The following is a 26,343-nucleotide window of genomic DNA, read 5'->3' as shown; positions in this document are numbered from 1 at the left end:
GCGACATTTGACATTTAAATTGTTTTAAAACATCGATACTATTGATTAGTGCAAAGAAGAAATTAATAATATACTTCGGAACATGATATGTGAATAAAGAATTAAACTGAATGTTGTGTATTTATGTGCAGTATTTAATATATCGTATTCTAGTGTATCCTGCGTAGTTACACTTCGTTGTATGTTAATAACTATATAAACAATATCCTTTATCGGTCTTATTATAAAAGTTCGATAATAATTAAGAGAATAAAATAATATTTAACTTTTTGCAATTATCTACTGACATTGATGGAGGATTAACTGTGTAACCTGAAATAATACACTTATAGAAATGCCTACTTATTATAAATGGTATGAGAATGTTCTCATTATTAACTTTTAACTACCTACCTTCTGTTGTACTGACGTGTCTGCTTACATCTCACTCAAAAAACACAACAATAATATGAATTAAAATTAAGTTGCTATTAAAAAAGTATTTAATTAACTATAAATTAAATATCCTTTATTTTGAGAATATAAGATCTATTAATAATGGAACAGTATGAGATGAAATATGTTCTGACTATTCTGATTTGCATAAATGTGGAGAATGATCATTTTGTTAAAGAATAATTTCATATAAAAGTAAATGCCTAGAAATGAACAAATCACCAAATAGTAATTAATGCATTGTCAATCGAAGGCTATTTGTATTTCTTTATCACAAATAGTGCAGTTCTTGGCCAATGTGTAAATTATTGTACCAGAATTGTTACATGTAGCTCAGAATTCTTTGTTGAGTTTAAATATTTGATAGAGAAAATTTTAGTGTATTACTGTCAACTACCAATTATTTTCTTCTTTTGATCTTGTCTGTTGTCTTACATCTGCATCAAATTTGGGATCTGGCTGTATTTTTATATGGTCAGGGTGATAAACTTAACATTTGTACCATATATATATTGGAAATTTTCGTACTCATTGATCCTATCAATAATTTTAGTTTTGTTGTAGAATATTTTAATTGGGATTTCTTTAAGAGTAAATGCTAGGTACTATTCCTAATACATTTAATCTCTTTTTTAAACAATATTTGAAATTATTCAATACACAAATTTGATTGGTCTTCATACTAATACAATTATAGCATCAACAGTAGCAAAAGCATATTGCTTTAATGTCAAAAATCAAATATCAAATAATTGTTAGTTTAGATCACTGATCACCTTAAAATATGTCAAAGCACATATTTATGACCTATTAGGTATATCCTGATTTTGAAGACGAGGTTACTGGATGTATAAGATAGAAAATGTGTAGTTGGCTATTGACATAAATAATATTAGTGTTATTTGTAAGAGTGATTAGTTAGTTATGATTTAAATCTATACATCATAGCTAATTGGTGCAATAAATTTTGTGTTTATCTTTCAGGTGTTCTGCAAAGAAAGAAAAACAAAAACATGAATATCCTAGTTTGGAGGTTACAAATCACCCATTACGAGTTGAAGTTCATAGCTTAGTATGTATTGAAAAGTATTAATATTTAGAACATTGTTGTTCATACATATATATTACTTTAATATAAAACTTACTTCGAAATTTTATATATCTTATAAAGATTAATTCCATTTCAGAAACATAGTTCAAATAAAAGCTTACTGAAAAGCCTACAGAAATGGAGTTCTTCATTTGAAGAATTGGACCCATTGTTGAGATTTGAACAAATGAATTTAGAAAATGTAAGTATTATTGGAATTATCATAACATAACAATAGCCTAAATTTTTTTTGTTGCAATTATAATTTGTCTATAATTAAAAACATATGTAAATGTATAGTGGTGACATTTTAACATCTAATTATTTCTTGCTTTCAGAACTCTGAACCAACTATAGAAAATGATGAGACAATGAATTACAGTAAAATTTGGAGTGTTAAACGTACAGCTATTCTAAACAAATATACAACAGGAGAAAAATTAACAATTATCAGTAGCTATCTACCGGGTGGTGAAAAAAGTTTGTCATCAATTAAACTATTTTATGTATAAGTTTTGTAATTTAAATGATACTAATCTTTATTTTTCTTGTTCTTTTTTTTTTCAAATTTTAAGTTAGTTCCTTTTCAGCTCTTTTGAGACAGGTATCAAATCTTAATGAAAAGGTAAAACACAGATTGGAGCAACTTGATGATTTTGATGAGTCATCTGTGAGGAAGACAATGGGGTTAAGCCAACAAGAGTTTGTCACAAAAATTCATATGCTTGATGATGAAATAAAAAAGGTATTATTGTCTAAAATTTTAATATAATGGATAAAGTATATTATCATTACAACAACATAATAAATAGATTGAAAAGTATTTTATTGTTTTCCAACATATTATTACAAAATATATATAATAATTACGCAGTCTAAACTGTGAAAAATTACAGTTAAGTTATCTTTTGGAATAAAATCTTAACTTCAACTTTTCCAAAAAATTATAGAAAAAATAATTGAATAATTCAATGTTTATAGTGACATTGGTGCCCTAGAAAGTAAAAATATGTATCAATTAGTTATAAAATAGTTTTCGTTTTGATATATTATAGGCCTGGGAGACTGAACAAAGGGTTAAGGCTTTTAAAATTGCTATTCAATGTTCTAAGCTGCTATCAGATATAAGTGTCATGCAATTCTATCCAAGCAAATTTGTGTTGATAAGCGATGTGTTGGATAATTTCGGAAAGCTGGTTTACGATCGACTTAAGAAAAAGAGTTTTGGGTAAGTTTTTATAAAATTTGATTTTTAATATCTTTCCTTGTGTTAACCAGATACTTTTCTTATGTTCTAAATTTAAATGTATTAATCCCAAATTAAGGAGAAACCACGAGTAATCCGCCATATTTGTTGCACTAACGTCTTTGAAAACAGCACTGGCAGGATAAACAATATGTTTGTCGCTTCTCGCTTACCTAGTTAGACAATGTTGTGAATGTTTTGTCCATAAATCGAATCGTTTTAACAATGAGTGTCTTTCAGAGACGCAGTTATCAAATTTGAGGATATTGATTCAGGATCGGTTCCCGAGTCGGCTAGGGAAACATGTCAGAACTGGATGTTTAAAATGGCCTCAATCAGAGAGCTCCTGCCACGATTGTATATGGAAATGTCCTTATTGAAGTGTTATGTATTTATCTCGAAGGATGAAATAAAACCAGCAATCGCTAGATTGATAACGATGATACGAGGCATTGGAAATCCCCTCGTTGCAATTTACGTTAGAGTATATTTGTGTAAGGTAGCTTCGGCTCTATACGGAAAGGAAAGCGAATGCTACTTTCATGATAATCTGAAGGAGTTTCTGGACGAATATCAACAGGTATAATATAGTTCTACATTGTGAGACTTAATTATAGGTACTTTCGATGAGATGAGACTGTTCGAAAAAAAATTAACATACCTATATTGTTATTATAAGCCAGAGTCAGATTTAAAAGTTTGGAAGCCACAAAACAGTTGAGATAGACAAACAATAGAAGCGTGTATTAATTATATTATGAATAATTTTTTTTTTCAATCAGTAAGCTATAATTTATTTACTTATATCTGTAAATTCTAAAACAGTAAGTAATAACATTATTTAAATTTTACAATATCTAGGTATTTGTTAACTCGTCGTATCTCTGTTGTGGACCCCTCCCATGTGGAGTACCCAGGGCAGTTTTATTAATAAGCAAATGACATACGTACTATAAATATTATATAAATGGGTACTATAGCACTCATTATTATTGTAGCTTTCGACAATTTCTTTAGAATTGGATCTTTGATTCCGAAGATTATCAACCACATGCAAATAAACAAATTTTACCACTTTATATATTATTTAACAGATATTTCTACCAGCTATGGCTAAAAAGTTTGGTGCTCAGCTTTTGACGGCAGATAAGTACCTCAGTCTGTACATTCCGGCCATCGATTGGCTACTCTATGGAACATTGAATACAATTCCCTGCAAACTAACACTGCTGGAGGAACTGTTGCAGTTGTGCGACGAAACCGAAAATAGGTAAAAGTTTATATATGTCGCCGTAAGATTACAAAATAGGCTATTTGATAATGCGAAAAATAAATTGTGAATTATTGTAATCAGTGTACACACAAACTCGTAAAGTTTAAAAATGGTTATCTACTAACGAAACTTGAAAATAATACTTAATTTATTCAAAAATCAATAAATAAAAATGCATTTTTTTGTCAAAAACGTTTGTCACATGACACAAAACGCTCCTGATTGGCCGGGCTTATGATGAAGTCACTTTCTTGTAAACCTTGCTTTTCTACTATATGTACCATTTAATATTTTTTAAAATCTATGTACTTGATTGTGAGGTAAGTGATTAAATAATTCATTCAGTTGTTTTAATCAAATAATGTAATTTATTTCAGTGAGCTGCTACTCTATTGTATAGTGTCAGGATTTGATTCTCCAAATATTATAAAGAAGTCATCAGCTATTCTGGACATTATAAAGAAATCAGCGGAACATATGGGTAAGTTTTAGGGTAATGATAAAAAATATACTTTTTTTGAGTCATCCGCCGTTTCGCTTTTTTAGGGGTGGCGGTCGTCAAATCAATACTAACAATTTATACTCCGCTAACTAGAGAGAGTCCGCATACTCCGCTATATAATTGTTAGCAAAATTTCAATTAATTGCCTTTAGTAAGCGTTTTATAAAATTTGTAACTTCGTTAATTTTGTATATTCCTTTACGTTTTTCAATACATATAAAATATTTCTATTTATTATCAGAATGTTCGTGGGCTTAGAACGAAAACCAACGACTTTTTCAGGAATATGATGATGTCTGATTTTGATGTAATATGTTTGTCTGAGACTTGGTTAAACTCTGGTGTTTATGATGCTGAGTTGTTTGACTTCAGATATAATGTGTATCGGTGCGACCGAGATTATGACTCGAGAGGTGATAAAATGGGCGGTGGAGTACTCATAGCTGTAAAACGCGAGTTTTCTGTCTCTTCATATAAGTCTATTATGTTATCTGGTGCAGCAGCTGAAGTACTGGAAGTAATTATTAATTTTAATAGCCAACCTAGCTCCAACTTGCGTATATACTGCTGCTATTTTCCGCATTCTTGCCTCCAATCAGATGCGTTGCTTGAATTTTTTGAAATGATATCGGATACATATACGAATAAACCTTGCGATACATTTCTGATTCTTGGTGACTTCAATATTAGTAATGCAAAATGGGGCTTACCTAATCTCTCTGGAAATATTAACTTAATTAATAATAATAGAAATGACCTCCTAATCAGATATTTGTATTGCTTTCTTAGTTTTACTAATTTCACACAGTTTAATTTGACATCGAACGTAAACGATAGACAATTGGACTTGGTGATGAGTGGAAATCAGTGTACAGTCTGCCATTGTGCTGATCCTCTTATTAAGGAAGATGGTTATCATCCCGCTTTGTTGATTCATACCTTTACTCCAAGTTTTAGTTCACTACGTCCCCTTTCAAGTACTATACCAATATTTAAGGCTGCTGATTATGATTCAATTAACAACGAACTTACGCAAATTGATTGGACCGATACCTTAGATTCTGATGATATTGAAATTGCTGTTAGTAAATTTTATGAAATAATAAATATTATTAACTTTTCCTATATAAAATAATTAACAGTTTCGTAGATTCACCTTTCCTATTGTCTAATATTGAATTTAATTGTCCACGAATAAATTCTAGATATAAACCATTATTTAATGTGCCGATTTGTAAAACGAAAAGTACTAATAATATCTTCTTATATCGTAGCTGCCAAAATTATAATAAAGTTTACTCAGATATTGATATATTATTCGAAAAAATGTATTCTTTTAAAAATAAAGTTAATAAGATTAATTTATGTATCAATTCATAGTTTGTTCTGACGTGTATAAATGTTTTGCCTGTAATTTAACTAACCGATGTAGCCATTAATGCCTTCAATTTTGTTAAATGTGTTTTGTTACTTTTTTTTTAAATTTTGTTTCGTTTAATTATATTTATGTTAGATTTTATTCATAACTGCCGAAGAAATTCGTCAGTATACGTTTTTAATGTTTGATTTTATGTATGTTAGTCTTTTTTTTTAACTTTAATAATATGTGTCTAATTACCAGTGGAAACTTAGCTGATATATGTAATTTTGTATATTCCTATCCCATAAGTTTATCTTATTGTTTGTTTCCCTAAAATAAAAAAAAAATAAAATAAAATAAATAAAAATAAAATATCATAATAACGTATTAATAAACAATTTGGCATAAGAAAACGATTTTCACTAAAATTAAAGTTAGCGTAGTATAAATTGTTGGTGTCGAAATGTTTAGTTTACATAACCTTCCTAGGGGTTCGAGCTTGGTTCATAACAAGTTTTATCAATTTTTTTGAGTTTGGGATTTGTTTTCTATAAGGCGTTACAGACGAGTTACTTTCGTATTCATACAGGTTACATATATTTATATATATTATTAATATTATATAGGTGGCTTACAATTTTATGTTGTGTTATTTTTTGTGGCAGTAAGAATTAATGCTATTTTTTTTTCAAAAGTATAAAATATTGTGACATAAAAATGAACTCAAAAATGAAACATAACACAAACTGCATTTGTTTAACAACGATTGCGTAAAAGCTATCAAATGCGATAACTTCCCATAGTGCAGACAAATAGTTGATTGATTTGATTATATTTCATAATATGTATTATGGATTAGAATAAAATATTAAAAGTTTATTTAATAACATATCTTGCGGGCAAACAAATGCTTTCGTTGGAAATAAGAAGTGATTAATTTGGACTCCACAAAAATATCAAAAATGAATACATAAACCAATCTATCGTTCAAAGAGGTTCCAGAATTTTTCCCTTATATCTTAGGCAAATTTCTTGTGCACAGATCACAGATGTATTTGTATTCACTGTCGCTTCCAAAGGAACCCGACCGCTCGATCACGGAATTCGCTATTTTATATCGCTGTTTACCGTTGAAAGCATACATCATCATCATAAACAAATATGAATAGGAAATGATCTTCCGCCGGTTCGACGTATATAAATTCTAATAAAGAACGTCATTGACCAAACAAAATATGACTTTACGCAGTACGATATAAGACTATTTTTGTTTGCATGTCTAACGTTCAATAAACTTTCTCTAACACATGTCGTACATGAAGAAGAATATGAAGAAAACTGATTCACCGAAATGTGATAAGTGTGGAAATTTTGAAGACTTATATCATTTGTTGATGGAATGTGGCAAGACTCAGAATGAGAGAAAGTTCCTTTTATGTAGTTCAAATGTATGTTCGTTCAATCTTAAATTTTTTCGGAGTATTCTAGAAGATCCTTCGTCAGAATGCTCCTGGAGTTCTACTTAATAACAATTAATATGAAATAATGTCCAAATCATACCTGTGTTGGATAAAAGTCACAAAACATTATACAATAAATATTAAAAAAAAGAAAGTAATATGTCGTACATTTGAGTTATATTCTAGATATTTCTTGCTCGACCGCTAGTAGAACACATTTAAGCGATTTATGTGTTTTTGGAACTGAGTGCTCTATGTAGTATCACAGTAGTAACAATATGCCTATAACTATATTTCGTAAAATTATGTGCAAACTTAGCGGTATATGTTAGTAATGTAGGTAGTTGTTAACAATAAAATGATTGATTGCCTCATTGGTATGCACCTGTGCTTTGGAAATCACGTAAAACAGTTGGGCCTGCTTAAATTGATTTAGTAGTTTCGGGTTTACCGTCAAATTCGATTATGAGAGAGGGGAAACTTGTGTTTGAACACACCCTTGTGAACGTCCAGCGTCCTTGACAATTTTGGACAAAATTGGTCAGAAAAATCATCAGCAACAATATTAATCTTGTTTTTGTTGATCGCACTCAGTGGCGTAGCTGTCGTAGGGCCAGGAGGTGCAGTGCACCAGGGCCCCGGAGTTCAGGGGGCCCTCTAAACTAAACCTTAAGCTTCTGAAGCTAGAAAATCACGACCCATCGCACAAGATTTCTTATTTGTTTACTACAATTTAAAGGATAATTATTAGTTAAAGAGGAATAGGAAAGAGGAGGTGAGGGCCCGATTATTTTTCTATACACCGGGACCCTTCCTGGCCTAGCTGATCGTACTTTTATTCAAAAATATTGGACTAATTAATTAAAATATCTTCAGCAACGAGACAAAGATTTTTGATTAATATTTCCGCAGTTCTCCTGTGTCCAATATTATCTGCGCTCGGCGAGCACCTTTGCCACGCTGACGTCTATCGTCAGCTGTCCTCTGAAGCTTTGAGTCAGACTTGGTGGAAAATTGTAAGCAATATGAAGTCGACTGCAAATTTCCTGCAAGTGTTGGAGCCTTGGATACAATTCGCATGCACGCAATTATCGGTCAGTATTATTACAAATTTAAAAACTTTTATTCAGGTTCCAATGAAAAATATGTAACATTAATCTGATCCTTCAGATACATGGATAGTTTCATAAAAGATTCCGAGTAAATTATTTCTTCAAATGCATGGCTTTTCCGCCAATAATAATAATTATCTTTATAATAAAACATTTACTTTTAAAACTACGATAATTTGTAAGCTTTAAAAGGGCAATTGGTAATTTATAAAAAACTGATGATTTTAAGTATCAATCTGTGACTATATATCTGCGCCACTGGATCAACAAAATGTTTGGTTGTACCTTTACAGGCTCAGCACATAAATATGCTACTACGCGGAACAATACGCTACATGATAAAGTGCGGTAAACCGATTGACGATTATTCGTCGCAAATACAGTTGGTCGTAAAGAGGATGTTGAAGTCTATTCCAGATGTTGAAGAACTTTTTTTGATGGTAAGATATATCCCTTATAACATTTAGAAGATACCCACTTCATCACTCACAATCACTCGGTGGTAGGGCTTTGTGCAAGCCCGTCTGGCTAGGTAGGTACCACCCACACATCAGTTATTCTACCGCCAAACAACAGTACTCAGTATTGTTGTGTTCCGGTTTGTAGGGTGAGTGAGCCAGTGTAACTACACAAAGGACATCATTGTTCCCAAAGTTGGTGGCACCTTGACGATACTAAACTAAGGAACTAAGGAATAGTTAATATTTCTTACAGCGTCATTCTCTTTGGGTGAGGTGACCACTTACCATCAGGTGGCCCATACGCTCCATAAAAAAAACCCGTGTATCGGATTTCATTTGTTTAATTTATGTTAATAATTTATCGTTATGCGCGCGTCACTAACGGTTTCTAAATAAAGTATCGGAAGTAGTCGGCGTGGTTAGTGCTGAATTTGCAGTTTTACGCACACGAAATTAATAAAACATGAACATACAGATCTATACCATATAAGCAACCTACCTGCCAAATTTTAAGTGTGTACGTGTTATAGTTTCTGAGATTTCGTGATTAAGCAATGAGTGATTTTTCGCTTATACATATCTATAATACAGCTTATATAATAGTTAAGATTATCGATGAGGTTCCAGGATAGTTTTTAAAGAGTAAAAAGTTCAAGACTTAAAAAGGTTTAAATTTGGAAATCATATTTTTAATTTAAGTAAACGGTCGCCCCGGTTGTAAAATATAAATTTACTTTTTCTGTAGGACGCCTTCATGCCGCTCGTGGAATTGGTCCAAACATCCAACGCGCGCACAATGATGGCAAAAACCGTGCTCATCGTATTTTTCGAAAGATGCAACTCTGTCCAAATAGAAGATCATATCATTATAGCCAGTCTGATGAGGCTTTGCTGCATACTTCACGAAGCCATCAAGTAAGCTATCCTACACCAAAAATTGCATTGTTCTGCTTTAAAAATACTCGGTAATATTTGATATTTGACCGCTTATGACCAACATGACCAACATATTTATGTTTATACCTACATAACTATGTATGTTTATAAAAAACTTTGCACTAGAAACTGCAGTTTGTCTACTGAAATGTAATTTGGAAAACGACGTAATTTTTTTTTCTTGTCATTTGAAAGTGCAGAGACTATGTTGTTGAATTATTATTATATATATATTTATAAGTGTAGTCATAATATATGCATGCATATTAGGTTTATGTTTATATGTAGAGATATGTGCAAGCCCACCTCAGGTAATACAAGTAATAAAAAAGGGACGTACCATTTTGTTTTCCAAAGTTGTATTGCATTGGCGGTGTAAGAAATAGTTAATATTGCTTTCTGTGGGAATATTTCTAAGAGTGCCAATGTCCCATTGAGCCGAGATGGGCCAGTGGTTAGAACACGTGCATCTTAACCGATGATTTCAGGTTCAAACCCAGGCAAGCACCACTATATATATGTGCTTAATTTGTGTTTATAATTCATCTCGTGCTCGGCGGTGAAGGAAAACATCGTGAGGAAACCTGCATGTGTCTAATTTCATCGAAATTCTGCCACATGTGCATTCCATCAACCCGCATTGGAACAGCGTGGTGGAATATGTTCCAAACGCTCTCCTTAATGGGAGAGGAGGCCATTAGCCCAGCAGTGAGAAATTTACAGGCTGTTACTTTACTTTTTTTACAATGTTTCATTAGTTAAACAAATGAAGTGAAACAAATATTTAATTTTCAGTGCGGTGACCGTGGAAGACGAGTTAAAGATTAGTTCGGATCTCATAAATAAATACATTCAAACTGTGTCTTACCAAGACGATGCGCGGGAGCAGTTGAATTTTTACGTCGAGTGTCGATCTGCATTTATTAAGCTAGATTCAGTACTTAAAACCCTCGTGCACGTGAGTACCATTCATATACTCCAATTGGCCATTAATTTTTTATATATTATTTATTTTGATTTCATATCGTGTAGTTTCTGGTAGAATTTACGAGTAGGCAACCACCATAAAGGGAAGGTGTCCCATGGTATAGTAAGCTATGCAAGTACTACACGTTTTAATTGCCTAGAATAAAGCGAAATGTCCGGTATGAATACAATCCTTACACCCTATAGAGGATACAACTCATAGGAGTTGAATATGAAAATCCATATTCACCTATTAAAACATTCGGGCGCGTTGCCAGGATTGAGTAGGGCTTGCATTTAGAATTATTACTCTTTCTTGTGCTAACTGACGTAGAAATGTACCATCCACCGCCATCGGCACCGCCAAACAGTAATATTTGTGTATTGCTTTGTTCTTACTTTAACGGTGAGTAGCGATCGGGCACAACGGACATATCATCTTAGTTTCTAAGGTCGGTGGCGCTTGGCATTAGGGATGTAAAGAATCGAAATATGGGGTAAAATGTTAAGTTCGGCGCCAGACGCCCCGCAGCGCCTGTCGTCGTCAGCGCCCGCGTGCGAGTGTGCGCAGCGGGTGCGGTGAGTGTGTGTGTGCGGTGAGTGTGTGTGTGTGGTGAGTGTGTGTGTGTAGTGAGTGTGTGTGTGTGGTGCGCAGGCGGTGCACGCGCTGGCCAATCGCGCGCGCGCGCCGCGGTCTCGCTGGCTGTCGCGCGCGTGCGCGGCGTACAGCTTCGTGACGGTGCCGTCGCTGCAGTGCGCACTGTGCCGCGCGCAGCTGTACCTGCTGGGCGCGCACGCCGCACTGCTCGTTGCCTGCGTCGGACAGGGTAAGCCCCACCACCGTCCCGCCCCCCGCCCCCCGCCGCGAGGTATCCCACTTAATATCCGTGTTTTTTCTAGCCGAGGCGAATTTGAAGGCTTTCGTCAGCTTGATTCCTGACATTCCCCTTTACGTTCAGGAGGACGGACAGAACAAACCCACGCACGTTAAAGTTAAAGGCCTCCTTAGCAATTTTCTCTCGACTCTTCTCATTTTACCCGTAAGTATTTACAGATTGCGCGCTAATTGCTTCTTGGCCAATATTAAACAAACGTTTGCAAAATTTTTGTTTTCTTATCATTATCATTATTTTATTGATGTGTAATTTATGTTGATAAGTTGGTCTCACGAAACAATTATCTCACACGTGATTCCGTTCATATAATCTGCCTTTCATCCACTTTACACGTACCTTTTTCATAGTTAACACAGTACCAGTACCAGTCCGGTAATAGACTGGTGCCCAGTTCCCGAAATAAGGATCATCTACATTTTCGGACATGCTTTGATTTATACTCACTACACTAGAAGTAGTTACTCTACTGAATACGGCTGCTATTTTAAGTAAATATCAAAATCTATTTACCAAGTCCAATAATATCGATAATGACAAATTTAAAGTAGACAATAGTAGTAGTAAATGTCTTAGGGTAATATTATTGCAATGTTGTTCTAAACACAGACAAATAATAATAATAATTATATAAATATCTAATAAATATATAAGTGCAAATTATTAAAAATATGCGATTAATGCATATTAGTAGGAGTCAAAGTGTCGTCGCCTTGATCCTGCCCGAATAACTAACTTAAATAACCGATGTATAGGAATGATAAACATAAAAATACTTCTCAAACACTTACTTTGACTATGTGACAATGTTTTAACGTGCGTATTTTTTAAACACTTGCAAACATACAGACAACTGTTTTATATATTTTGTCAATTAACGTAACATGCTGTGTTTGTTATTTGATTCTCCATAAGTATACACTACTCTATAAGAGGAAAAAAGCCAAATAAACAGTAAAGTAAAGTAAAGTAAAAGTAAAACAGTATTATAAATAAACAGTATTTGACAGCAAATAGATGCGAACAACAATCAACAAATGTTGGAGCTTAGTTCATTTATTATATTCACCATAGATTTGGGAAAAAAAATGTAGTACATATTCATCATAAACACAGTAGTGCTGAGTGCACAATGTAGTCAAATTATTAGCAAATCGCATGAAATACCTAAATTTAAAGTTTATTTATCTTTTTTCCTATTTTCATTGCAATAGGCTCTACACACAGACAATTTTGCAGTTTAATTATGTGTATAGAAAATTTATTTGAATGTATGGAGATGTGTTATCTCAGGACAATGTGGATAGTAGCAGCAAAGCATATATTCTGAGTGGATTTATAAAGACAATGGAACGGATACATTGGAGGAAAACCGATCCTTTGTATTACACCTTACTGCTCAGGACTTTGGATCTACTCTGTAATTTGACGCAAGAAAAATACATCTACCACATAGAAGGAGGTATTATTTTTTTGTTATTCTTTGTTTTTTGATCATATACCATAAGTTGAATTACATTTCATAGTATACTCTGTAATAGACTCTCTGCAGTGCTAGTCTAAGGCCTTCTCCTCTTTTGAAGATAAGGTTGTAGACCCTAACCCACCGCGCTGCCCCAATGTGTTAATTTTTAACACGTGAAAGTTTCCTCACGATGATTTCCTTCATTGTCGAGCAAGTTATAAAAACAAATTATTTACATGAAATTCAATTGGTGATGCTTGATTTCAAACTTAGACATCATAATATTACGTATATTTTACATTGGTCACTTGCATAATAATTACTTATCCATTACGCCATAATAAGAGAGAAATATTTGTAGAGTTGTACAGACGTAATTAAGGGTAATTAAATTGTGAACTAAAGACTAAATAATCAGATCCTATTAATAAGTAGTTTTATTTTTTAAATAATATGTCTTATAATATATTTTGAAGTGTTCAATAGTGAACTCTGCCAAATCCGTCTCGTATTTTGGCTTTTTTTCTGACTAACATAAAACAAATATATGAGACTTAGTTGGCCATATCAACGTCCGAATAATTGTGACGACAAATTACAAAATGACGTGAACGTACGTTGCAGTCATTAATGGTCAAACATTTTTCGCTAAATTATATAAGTGCCAGTTATTTTTAAAATTTATAAGTATTTTTATATTAGAACATGATAAAAAAAAACCTTACCGCTGTCTTTCCCTATGTATGTTTAGATCTTTAAAATTACTCAACTGATTTTGATGGTTTTTTTTAAATAGATAGTAATAGTAAAATAATTCGAGAGGAAGGTTTTTGTATATAATACATGTAAAATATAGGAAAGAAACAACAAAATTTCTGTAGTAAATATACTAAATATAGTATCACTGCACACGTGCAGTCCTAGTCCTAGCCCTGTCGGTAGCTAGTTTGTAATAAATTTTTATTCATAGTAATATTTTATTATTTATTTTCGGTAAGTGATTTCCAACGACGAGTTATATGGTTCAGAAGAAGAGTTTATAGACGTCCTAGAAAACCACGCAACAAATATATGCCAAGAGTTGCTAGTTGTATTAAAAGCACTAGGCGATGCGAAGGAAACGAATAAACAGTACAATTTGGCGTTGGAATTGTTTTGGCGGATCATTAAAAGGGGTGACCTGAGGGAGGGTTCTATGACGAGTTTGGCCATCAATTTATGGGTATTATCCCAAAAACTTCAAGATTCCAATAACAAGTTCGCGGTGAGTTGATAAATTAATTAGTAAATATTAGTCTCATTATTATTGTTCTTGTGTGTTAATAAAAAAAAAACATAAAACAGATAATAAAAATATAACTATATAAGTAATACGTAACTTATTTACATCAGACTACATACCTTCTAAAATAACAGTATCAATTTTGCGAAAACTTTAAATGATAGAATGATTGAGATGTTTTTGTAACAACGGTTAATCAATTAAGTTTAAGTAATTTCGCTGAGTTTTATAATGCTTTAAATTAATTATACAACGAAAATAATGTATTGTTACAGAAGTCACTGCTGTCAGCTTTGGAACGTGATACAAGCGAAGAGGGACGACTTCTATTTGATAAATTAAACGAAACTTAAATGTATACATACTGGGTGTCTATTTAAATATATCTTGAATCTTATTATAAGTGATTATGTAATATGTTGGCTACCCAACCCGGGTTCGTCTGGGTGGTATAAGGGTCGACATTGAACGTCATACTGAAGAATAGACACAAAAATATTATTGTTTTTTTGGATTAGAAAACTTCTCGGAAGTTCACAGAACAACTCGCCAAGTTTTATCAGAAGCGAATGAAAGGAATGCAAACTGTCATTTTTATTTATACAGATTATATAAAATAAATATTTCAACTCATGGTATCCTTTCTTGGTCCTACAATGTATTATGCTTCTTAAAAAACGTAATATTTATGTGTGACTCTTGTATTGTAATAATAAACAATTTTCGGTACATAATAATAAATGAAAAAGATAACATTGATTTATTTCATTGTCACATACGTGAGAAACCCATCGCTTTATAGTCGTAAAGTGGACGTACAGCTTTATCACGAACAATTAGTATTTCAATACATAGTATTTCTCGTTAAACAAGTAAAAAAAATCATTTTACTTCGGTTAAAACCTCACGATATTCATAACTTTTATTTTATATATGCTATGTATATACATACATATAGAGTAACTTTAAAAATATTTTATTTCAATAGAATAATACTACTTCTTTTATAATAATTAAAAGGAAGTTTTAAAACCGAAATTTTTTTTATAATCTTGTGACCTTACTTATGGACCAAATAGAAAACTATAACAGGAAAAAACTATCAATATTTATTGTTAAAATTTCTATTTATTTCAAATTGTTTTTTTGCTGTTAAGAAATATTATAAATATCCGTGAACAATTTGTTCTCTCAGCTTACTGTAACATATAATTAATTACTCAAATCATGCGAAAAAATGATTTTCTATTTTACGGTTTGATAATTATTTTGCTTGAGTAATTCGACGTAAAATAACTCTTGTAATTAAATAATCTCGAATATTTTAATTACCAATTCATTCAAATCTTTTTTTTTTTAATAGCAAAAGTAACTGGTATTTAGATAGCCGTTGCCAATTTCTATGTAAAAAGTAACGATGGCTTGGTCACAGTTACGTTTTTCCAACGCATTACGGAATGGAAAATAAAACAATGTACAACATCGAGCAAAACAGTGTATCAAATAGCGGTAACATTGGGCGGCACTCGATGTTTATATATCGCTTGTGGTTAAACTATGCTCTAGAAGCCTATTGCAGATATTGACCCCAAGAGTGACTGCCGGATGGAGTAAGCGGACATTGTCCGCCGAGACACGCTTGAGTGACGCGCGCTCTGTTGCACCGATCTTTCACCTTCGCAATGTTGACGCCTATAAAATCTTGTCATTGTAATAGTATGACGTTACTTTCATCTCAACTGAAGGCAGAAATACAACTCGACATAGCCAAAGAACTGCCAACTTATAATATCACCTTTTTGGGTTTTAACCCATTTTAAAATGTATAGAATAGGTTGCCTGGTACGAACATTAACTTATGTATTGTTAACAATTTACCTAAGAAGTCTTTATCTTATTATTTATTTAAATATATATTTTTTAATTTACAGTTTATACTTTGGATTGTGTGTGCGAGTGTATCTTCAAGTGATGAAGATCAAAATGGATTCGTTCAGTCGATGAATTTTGGTTCAATTTTTGACAACAAAGATTCTGGTAAGTTTTTATGATGTACAGTTCTAAATACACGCTAAACTTTTTATCTATGAAAATCAAAATAACAGCATTTAACGATTACAGGCATAGCATCGTTGGCTTCCAGTCCCGTTCTCGCAGCAGTTTTAAATGTAGATAAAAGTCAATATCCGAAACTGTTCGATACCGTTGTTAGTAGTTCCATTGACTCTTTGCAAAGTCAAGTAGCGCCTAAAGATGTATTTGCCGCTAATAACTTTGGCTTCAATCCCATAGCAAGTCAAAACTTTCATCCATACGACAAGTCAGCGAAGTTAGTAGCACAACAAGCGCAGCAGCAGACCAATCCTCAATCGCAGCAACTTAGCCCTTTGCGATACGACATAAAAACCGTACACGATCCCTATTATAAAGTTTATAAGCCTGATGAGAATGAAGAGGAGAAAGATATATTAGCTGCTCTGAAACAAAATCCCGCAGTTGCCGATTATTTTAAACCGACTATAAATGTTGAAGTTAAACATCCTTTACAATACCGCAAAGAGGAATTGATCGAAAATCTTGACGGTGAACAAAATTACAAGCTAAATCCTTATATTGCAGGACCACCTCGTATTCGACGTTATACAGGAGGCAGAAGGAGTGAAAACTTGAGAGAAGCTGAAGAAGATGAAGAGGACGACCCTTATAATTATAAAGCGGAGTATATCTCTAAGCCCAAGGCTTTTGACGACAGCCCCTATAGCAGTCCTTATAAGAAAAGTAAGGAATCTCAGGATAAATACGAATACCCATACAGTTACGACTCAGGCTATGACAATAAAGAATATGAAAGAATTAAAGACTTGTCTGAAAAACAGGCAGCTGAAATAAGACAAAATCCAGGAAACTGCAAGGAAGTTAAAAGAGATGGTATGACATGTATGACGTGTAAGGATGCTAAAACAGGAGGAAACTATGAATCTTGTTCATATGTTGCGGAACCAAAAAATAACAAATATGCGTATTCAAAGGAAAGAAAATTCGACAGCAACGATGAGCCCGACGAACCAGAAAATGACAAATCAAGCGAACCTAAAAGGTCTGAGAAATTACAAGAATCGAGTGCGGATGAGACTGCCCCACAAAAATTTACCGAAGCTACAAATGAAAAACCTTATAGCAGTTATAGACAAGCGGATAAAGACGACTCCGATGACAAATATAAAGCATATTATATTCATAAATCAAATCCCAAACCAAGTGAATCTCTAAGGGAAGCCAGTGATGAAGATAATTCCGAAGAAGCTAAACCAAAATCATACGATTATAAAAAAGCATTACCAGGATTCTACACTGACAATGAACCCAAAAAAGATGTTGAGCACGTTTTAGCTGAATTTAAAAAAAAAGATAGGTCATCATGTAAAAAAGTACAAAAAAATTCTATGACTTGTTACCAGTGTATAGATAAAAATGGTTTGAAGCATGAGGAATGTATGTTTGTATCAGAATCTGCACCCAAACAGAGTCATTTAGCGTATCAAGAACTGAAAGAATTCACCTCAAAACCTGCGACTATCGAAGGCGGAAATGAGGCCGCTGAAAGTCAAATCATTACCACAAGTGCGCCGGCAAAAGCGGCTGCATATGTAGCAGCTTCAACAAACTATGGTAAGAAATTAAAGCGTAAAAAGGCACCTCAGGCTTCTTTGGCAGTTGCTGCAACAAATACTGCAGCGAAAACTGCTCAAAAAGTAAAAAGAAGTGAAGGATCTGACGCAAAGACTAACGAACAAATTACCGATAATTCCAATGTAGCGCCTGAAGAATTTGCAGGTGCTGATTCTAAACCTGCTTTTTGGGCGGAAACTGTTCCGCGATACAGCGCAGCGTTGGGTGTTACTTTACCTGAGTATATGCTCTCTAGATCAGAACACGAGGCTTCATTCGATGAGGCTGTAGCCGGTGTATAGGTTGGCTATGATTGTTAGTCAACTTAAAACATAATTAGAGCGTGACAGTTGTAAAACTTTTAATTTAAAACCTGAATAGACACCGGGTAACAGTTTTTTGTTGCATAATAAAGTTAGATTTCACAGATCGATGCAGTGACAATCTAACCATGAAACATAAATAAAACGGCAAAAAATATGATTACAACAATAATCATATTGTAACAATCAGTAAGTACAATTTGGGGCAACACGCTGTTGATTTTTTTACAATCTAGTGTAGGATTTGTTACTTTTTTTAAAGCTTGACTGCTCAATTTATTCAGTTTATTGTTAACTAGTTTTAAATATTTTGATTAAAATTGATTTTTATTAATGAAGAATGTTTTACTCACTTACCTTCTATTTAAAATCGATATTCGATGTTGTCTATTATATACCATTAAATTAGTTTAACTCCATAAAAAGCACTATTATTATAGTTGGAAACTATACTACGTAGGAGACATATGTAGTTGTTAGTAGAAACATAAAACAGGTCAACATAAATGAATCTAAATTGTTGGCATGATATTCGGTCAGCGTCCTAAATGTTAAGACTATTGTGATGCTCCTATTTTTACTGGTAATTGTCCAAGATACGTCAATAAGGAACGCTAGCTGGCATCGAAGGCTGTCAGAACTCGGAGTCAAGAGAAAGTAATTAATTTCAGTTTCATTCTCCCCATGCCACAGTTCACTGTTCTGAGATTATAAATAAAGACTACTTGATATTAGTAGCCAATAATAAAACGTTTCAATATAAATCTACAGCAGTGCAAAACAGTTGTGTAAATCAGAAGAAAAAAGTTGTGCTTTTTTTAAATCGTAAGTAAAATTCAATCTTGTCCAATTTACCTCATTCCTTTATACATAGGTCTATTGTGTATCAATAAGCAATTATTTCGTTATTTATTTTAGCATCAGTATTCAAATCTACTATATGATTATATTTTTTTTTGCATTAGTTGTAGTAATTATTTCATTTATTAATTTAAAATTAATAACTGTAAGTTGTTTACAATCTAATTTACTACTAAAGAACTTCTAACCTGTGGCATTTTAAAATTAATCGAATAATTAAAAAATAATTAACTGCATTTAAAACTGCAAACACATGATCTATTTGTTAGCATGAGAGTTTCGTAGGCGCAACAGACTCGATAGGAGTAGGCTTTATATATTATCTCAAAACTTTTTAATAACGATAATGTTTCGGGGTTTATAATTTATTATTTATAGAATTTTAACGGAATACCTCACATTAAAGTATAATTATGCGATCTTAGTGTTTAGATTTTAGAAGATAAAATATCTATTTAATATAAAAGAAGCAAGTTTCTATATATTATTATAACATTAAATCCTATTTATGTTTTTCCTTGTCTAGAGAAAATATGATAGCTTTTTCTAGTATATGTAAATACCTAGAGTTCTTATCGTCTGTCACAGAGCTTATAATTATTATCATTACTATATAATACCTTTATATATAATATATACATAGTATACATGTGTTTTACATGTGCAATAAATTGAAACTAAATCGGTTCATGAATCTAGTTTGATCGACGTTATTGTAACGGCTTTCGATTTCAATAAAACGATATCTTGTCACTGTGCCAAGTTAGTGGTTCGACAAAAAACAGCATTTGCGTCGTTTCATGTGAACAGATTGCGATGTTTATTTCGGTACCGGTAGATACACTGTATTCATTAAAGCCTGGATTGAATCTGTTGACCTTCTTACTGAATGTTAAATTCGAAAGATTTTATTTATATATTCAAGGAATGTCTTAATGCACATTACACTCCGAAATTTGGTACACTATGGAAGGTGATCACCACTGACCATACATAATAATTTTATGAAATACTAACCAAACTTTATATTCTTTGTGCCAAAAATCTGGGAAACAAAGGTGTTATGTTTCTTGTATTTGTACCTATATTTGCTCAATTACCCTTCAAACTGAACACACCAGTATTGAATATTGTTTTTTGGCAGTAGAATATGTGAAATTATCTACCTAGACGGAAGTCATAGAATATTGAAATATCTTGAGTGTAGACATCAAAGATCTTGTACCCACGTATGGATAACACTATTAGTTCATTCATCATTAACAGTACCTATACATAAAAAACCGATTGTGATGAATTTGAACAAAATATATTTTACATTTTTCATGTATAACATTTGATTCTTTAGGTATTCTTAGGTTTATAACAATACGTAAAAATAGTTAAACTGTTTATGTAAAATAATGAAAAAAAAAGTTTGTCTAAATCTGATTATTGTTTTTGATTAGTATGTAAGTATGAGTAGGACGAGTCGGAGTACTGAGTAATAGGGTATTCTACACTGTTTGAAAAAATGCTTCAAAATGTCGATTTTTCTAATAAAATCAACAAAAAATGTATTTCGAAAAACAATAACATTTTCTTGACATAAAATAAAATTTTAAATTTTAAACCCTTTTTACTCTGTCGACAACGACGTCATATTGATAAAAACAACAGTTGTGTATGTACGACTGGCACTCATCAAAGTTAACTGCTATAAATATTTGGTGTTATTTGGGATCATTATCGTTGGAGCATAATGTGCAAATACTAACATTAAAACCCTAGAAAACTTTTTATCAAAGTGCCAGATGCTAGTGATATGACAGTTTTTGACTATATAAAATTAATTATGATATTATTATTATTCTTATAAATTTTACTTTAAGTTATTGAACTCGGTTAAAGGTAGCTTTTTACGTCTTCCAATTTTATCCTATACCTATCGATAAAAAATTGTTAAAAAAAAGTTCTCTTCCACATGTTTTTAACAAACTAAGAATACGCACTGTTTCGTCACAATATATTCACTAAAATTGATCTGATCATTGTACACGAAGCGTAATAATAAGCTTATAACGCTAATTTTCCGACTCCACAATGGCCATAAATACTTCTTGGGCAAGGTATGAGTTCTATACTAAAATATTGCGGATATTTATAACTTTTCCGATTGATAAATTCAAATAATTAGTAAACAAATAATTAAAAAAAGCATATCGTTCAATTAAATACAAATATTTACAGATAATAAAAAACGTGGAGCTAATATTTGTTTACTTCTAGGCAGTATATATTAAAAAAGTAAAAGTAGCTGTAAATTTCCCACTGCTGGGCTATGGTCTCCTCTCCTATTGAGAAGAGGGATTGGAACATATTCCACCACGCTGTTCCAATGCGGGTTGGTGGGTTGCACATGTGGCAGAATTTCAATGAAATTTGACATATGCGGGTTTCTTCAAGATGTTTTCCTTCACTGGGCCATCTCAGCTCAGTATATATTATATAATTATATAATATATCTATTATAAATGTTAGTATTTATCTAACATACTTCTGTAATTTAAGTGTCGAAAAAAAATCAACTATTGGTTTTCTTGATAAAAATTACCGCTTTAAAAATAGTGACAAAGAGAGGAATAAGTAAAGGTCCGTTACTAAATATGTCACAAATGTCTAATAAAAAAATATTTGTAGGCACGAGTGAAAGACAAAGCCACCAAAAAAAATATTTTTTATTTATTTATTTTTATGGTAAAAATGAGTTAAAAACGTGTACTCCATAGAAATTGTGGCACTAAGCAGGCTCGGGGGCAATATTAAATGATTATTTACTTAATAACCAACCAAATACCACTCATACCTAAGTTTTAGTGGCAATCACGTTCCGAGAGACGCCCAAATAAAACTTTCCACTGGTGTTAAATCCGTTATGAGAACGCCGACAATAACAAAGTCGTCGTTATTTGACTAGCGTCCAAAGGCCGCACCCGAAACGTAGAATCTGCGTCATAGAGCTAAGTGGCCAAGTGAGCGACGCGCAGCGTATAACGGCAAAGTATAAGCCATCCACCTTGCCACTTCAGCTAAAGGAAATTAAAATAAAATACATCGACCTCTACATTCCATGATAATAGAATCTCATATGGACCGGATAAAAAAGGGTCTATGCCGCAGATCTCTGTAGCAGCAATCGGTAAATTCTACTTAGACAAGACGAAAATTAGTCGTCGCATTCTAGGCATGAGTCAGACGTCTGGAGTGGGCGCACGCGAGGTTAAGAAATTAGCGTAAACGGCTTTAGAGGAAATATTTTATCAAATAATAACACGGTTGTGATTGATAAAAAGAAACCCCCATTTAATAAATACGAAAATTACTTGGATGATGTAGATTTAGTCTTATAGTTTTGAAAAGAATCATCGCTCGGTCACCGCGAAGGCTAACGGCGTTACGCTCTCGAACGGTACATAACGACGATCTTGGACGCTCTATTTTTAAATAATGCCTACTCTCCGCCGACGCTCTCTACTCTTTCGTTGCATGATTATCATAAAAATTACAAAATATATTTCTTTTACGAAGTAACTTGCATCTTAACCGCTTGTTGCAGGCTCTAGGCTCTCTAACCCAGGCCAGATTCACAGATTTTTTTATACTATATTTGTATTTATACTAAATATTGTATTGAAACCTACATGTGACTAATTTCAATGAAATTCAATCACACGTGTATCCACCAACCCACATTCGAGCAGCGTGGTGGAAAGCTCCAAACCTTCTCATCAAACGAAGAGCTCTAACCCAACAGTGGGATGTTTACAGGCTGTTATTTAAATAAGCGATATATTCTTATTTATAGTTTACTAATTCGTTAAATAAAAATTGACATCCCGTGACGAAATTTTTAATAGAAACAATTGAAGTAAAACTGAAATAACTAAACAGTGCTTGCTGCGCTGATGCTTCAAGTAACTTTAGCAATAATTTATGATTTACAAAATCCTAAACAAGAATATAAAATTATTATTCTCGAAATGCGGCTGAGAAAAAATTAAGCGCGAGATATTTTCTTACTTGATAGTTGTCGTACAACGCAATTGTATAATATATATTAGGTAGGTAGGTTTACATAGGTTTTATAAATTTGATTTCTTTCTCATAGAAAATAAATCAACCCGTTTAATATAGTTTTGAATTTTAAATCTGGTTTAATCACGGTAGTTTTTGATATATTGTAAGTTTGATGGAAAACTATGCAACTAGTTATGTCGTGTATAATTTATAATTTTAATTACAAAATGACTAATTCTTTTCTATAGATTCATCAACTTTTATAAATCGTAAATAAATATGTAGAGAATGAAATGGGTTACACTTACGAGACTATCGTAAAAACTCTTATTCGTTATACAACACTAATATTATAGCCCAAGAGCCTGTGATCGGCATTCATTTTTTAAGTTAGGGACTGCATCTGCATATTCTACCACTAAGGAGGAGAAATAAGGGTAGAAAGTTAGAATGGAAGTTTTCTTCTTCTTCTTATTTCACCCCTTTAGGCATAGAATATCCAAAAACGCTGAAATAGGTATCGACTTATTTTAATCAGTATCCCAAAAATAAAATTTCATGTATCTAACTTTAAAAATGACGAGTAGAGGGTAAGTGTCTGCCATTGAAGTTTTCTATATATTTTAAGAGATCAAAAGGGCAGACTTGCTGTGATCACGTTTAGAAAGTAGTTTTTTATGCTTTTCGATTCCATGGCACGCTCAAAGGTACCCTCGATGGGAATAGTGAACCGTCATTTCAACAACAGCAGATGCCTGACATTTATATGGATCTTGCTACTATAACCTGAGTCTGCCGATCACTGGCTCTCAATCTATTGCTATTACTAGTGACCCTGCCCGGCTTCGCACGTGTGCAATGCGACTCGTGAGACATTCTGTAGTATATTTATATACTACAGAATATCTCACGAGTTACAATACAATCCACTATGTGCCTGCGTTTTAAATCTATATCTTCATAATCATTTATTTAAATTACAGGCTGTAAAGGGTCATATTGATGTATATAAATTCCACAGTGTATTAAGGGTGTAATTGATATTAATTAATGCTGTATTGCTTTAAATCGCTTTTTTTTAAGGTGCACAACACTGTAGTATATTATTTTGATATATCTGTATTCTATATCGTAGGGTTCATAAAATAAACGAAAAAAGTATACTTCTTACTTTATTAGTGTTTCTTAACTATATTGTCTATGTATTATATACAAAAACCTTCGTCTCTAGTCACTCTATCTGTTAAAAAAACCGCATCATAATCCGTTGCGTAATTTGAAAGATCTAAGCATACATTGGAACAGGCAGCGGTGTCATATTTTGTTATAAATAAAGTCTTATTGTTTAAAACAATATAAAGAATGGCTAACTTTCCTGAATAAGCGAAAAAAAGGCGAATTGAGATCTTGCAAGATTAATCATTTAGTTAGGCAAGCTACGGTATCATTTCAACATCATATTGCCAAGATAATTTTGCCGGTTATTGTATTTTGTTCGTTTTACATGTTAGCTTACATTTACTATTGAATGTCTATGTAGCAAATGCTTTTGCAGATAGTGGCGACAGACAATGCATAGATTTGCGTTTAAAAATCATTACAGAAGTGTTTATTTTTTTATTTCTAGTCAATAATGAATAAAGAAACTGAAGAATTCGAAGAAGAAGAATATGTAGATGTTCGATCACTACCCCTCCAGCCTCCGCGACCTGCCCTGGCGCCGGAGAAGGCGGTGCGTCGCTCGTGGCATCCTGTCATGTGGGACAACACAGTTCCTGATGTACCACTCACTGATAGCGAAGTCCAGGAACAGGTACCTATATATATATAGCAGTCAGAAATTCCTACAAAATTATTCTTTGATAAGGCCTCTTCATACTGTTCATTTTTAACCATCTTAAAAAAATGTGAAGGCGCCATTGTTTTCTTTGTATATTTTGTGAGTGCTAGTTTTTTCAGAATTTACAAATTTAATTTTTATAGATAAATAGTATTTAAAATTTCTGACGTTGATTTGTGTACTCATAGATAAGTAGTATATATAAAATTCTGTTGATTGATGAATTAAATTAATTAAAAAAAAACAGTATCACTCAAATGTGAGTCTTATACACATATAGTTAACACACAATTTATTATGTGTGTTTTACACACACAGAATACCTTCCGGTTATATTTTTATAGTCACTGTGAAGGATGTTTTATCCATCATAATATCCAAAGCAGATTACCTATAAGATGTTAACATAAATTTACTATTTTTCCCGTATATTTTTATTTATTATTATGATTTATACATTACCATTTAAAGTTTTATTTCTTTGTATTATTAAATTTCTTAATTAAAATGACAATACAAGTTGCATTACTGTTGAGACACATTATATTCTTACTCTTGATTTATATTTACAGAATGAAAAATCTCGGTCCAGGGAGTATCCCCACAAGCAGCGTATCCGTAACTTGAAGAGACTCATTGCGGAGGGGAAAGTTAAGCCGACATCAGAAACCCTTATATTCTTTCTTTGCAATAAATTTGCTATATCGGAAGAAAGGCAAGCTAAATTATCTTTATAGAAATGTTAATTATTGTTTAAAAAATAACCATTTTGATATTTGCGTTATCTGATGTTCTATAAGGAATCAAATTTGTCCAAAAGTTACGTTAGCATATCCGCCTCTTTTATAGCGTTTATGTGTTAATAGCCACATAATGTGATCATAATTATTTTGTACTTGGTATATATAATAAAAGATATTTTCATTACTTTACTATTTTCATCATCATTTTATGGTCCATTACCAAATATTATGTTAGTATACAGTGTCTCCTAATAAACAAATGATAATATAAAGTTACATCTAGTAACACTGAAATAAATACTTACTTAAGATATGGATTTTAAAAATAGACACCTATATATTTATATGAATTTTGAGGTTTATTTTCTCA

General features: G+C 32.5%; 3 protein-coding genes across 4 annotated transcripts; all 3 read left to right on the top strand.

Moving 5' to 3' along the window:
• The first annotated feature begins 7 nt into the window (after positions 1-7).
• LOC124533610 (VPS35 endosomal protein-sorting factor-like) lies at positions 8-15,229 on the top strand. Its single transcript, XM_047109000.1, has 18 exons — positions 8-354; positions 1,420-1,507; positions 1,623-1,727; positions 1,864-2,005; positions 2,116-2,270; positions 2,581-2,753; positions 3,012-3,351; positions 3,866-4,041; positions 4,422-4,525; positions 8,279-8,460; positions 8,772-8,918; positions 9,685-9,854; positions 10,671-10,833; positions 11,497-11,668; positions 11,742-11,881; positions 13,028-13,196; positions 14,198-14,463; positions 14,757-15,229. The coding sequence occupies exons 1-18, from the start codon at positions 335-337 to the stop codon at positions 14,832-14,834; spliced, it is 2,790 nt and encodes a 929-aa protein (XP_046964956.1). The 5' UTR covers positions 8-334; the 3' UTR covers positions 14,835-15,229.
• A 574-nt stretch (positions 15,230-15,803) lies between these two features.
• Positions 15,804-18,765, top strand: LOC124533911 (ABC transporter F family member 4). Of its 2 annotated transcripts, none has more exons than XM_047109492.1 (3): positions 15,804-16,323; positions 16,413-16,518; positions 17,101-18,765. In XM_047109492.1, exons 1-3 carry the CDS (start codon positions 16,303-16,305, stop codon positions 18,450-18,452), a joined length of 1,479 nt encoding a protein of 492 aa, XP_046965448.1. In that variant the 5' UTR covers positions 15,804-16,302; the 3' UTR covers positions 18,453-18,765. The 2 variants fall into 2 exon arrangements, with proteins under 2 accessions (XP_046965448.1, XP_046965449.1); XM_047109493.1 differs by having other exon boundaries at positions 16,603-18,765.
• Positions 18,766-18,991: 226 nt separating this feature from the next.
• On the top strand, positions 18,992-26,157 carry LOC124533909. Its single transcript, XM_047109489.1, has 3 exons — positions 18,992-19,298; positions 25,018-25,203; positions 25,803-26,157. Exons 2-3 carry the CDS (start codon positions 25,024-25,026, stop codon positions 25,965-25,967), a joined length of 345 nt encoding a protein of 114 aa, XP_046965445.1. The 5' UTR covers positions 18,992-19,298; positions 25,018-25,023; the 3' UTR covers positions 25,968-26,157.
• The last annotated feature ends 186 nt before the right edge of the window (positions 26,158-26,343 follow it).

The sequence above is a fragment of the Vanessa cardui genome, chromosome 11 (assembly GCF_905220365.1).
Source record: "Vanessa cardui chromosome 11, ilVanCard2.1, whole genome shotgun sequence".
Lineage (NCBI taxonomy): Eukaryota > Metazoa > Arthropoda > Insecta > Lepidoptera > Nymphalidae > Vanessa > Vanessa cardui.
Note: the sequence above shows the minus strand (reverse complement) of the source record. Positions and strands in the feature narration are given on the sequence as shown.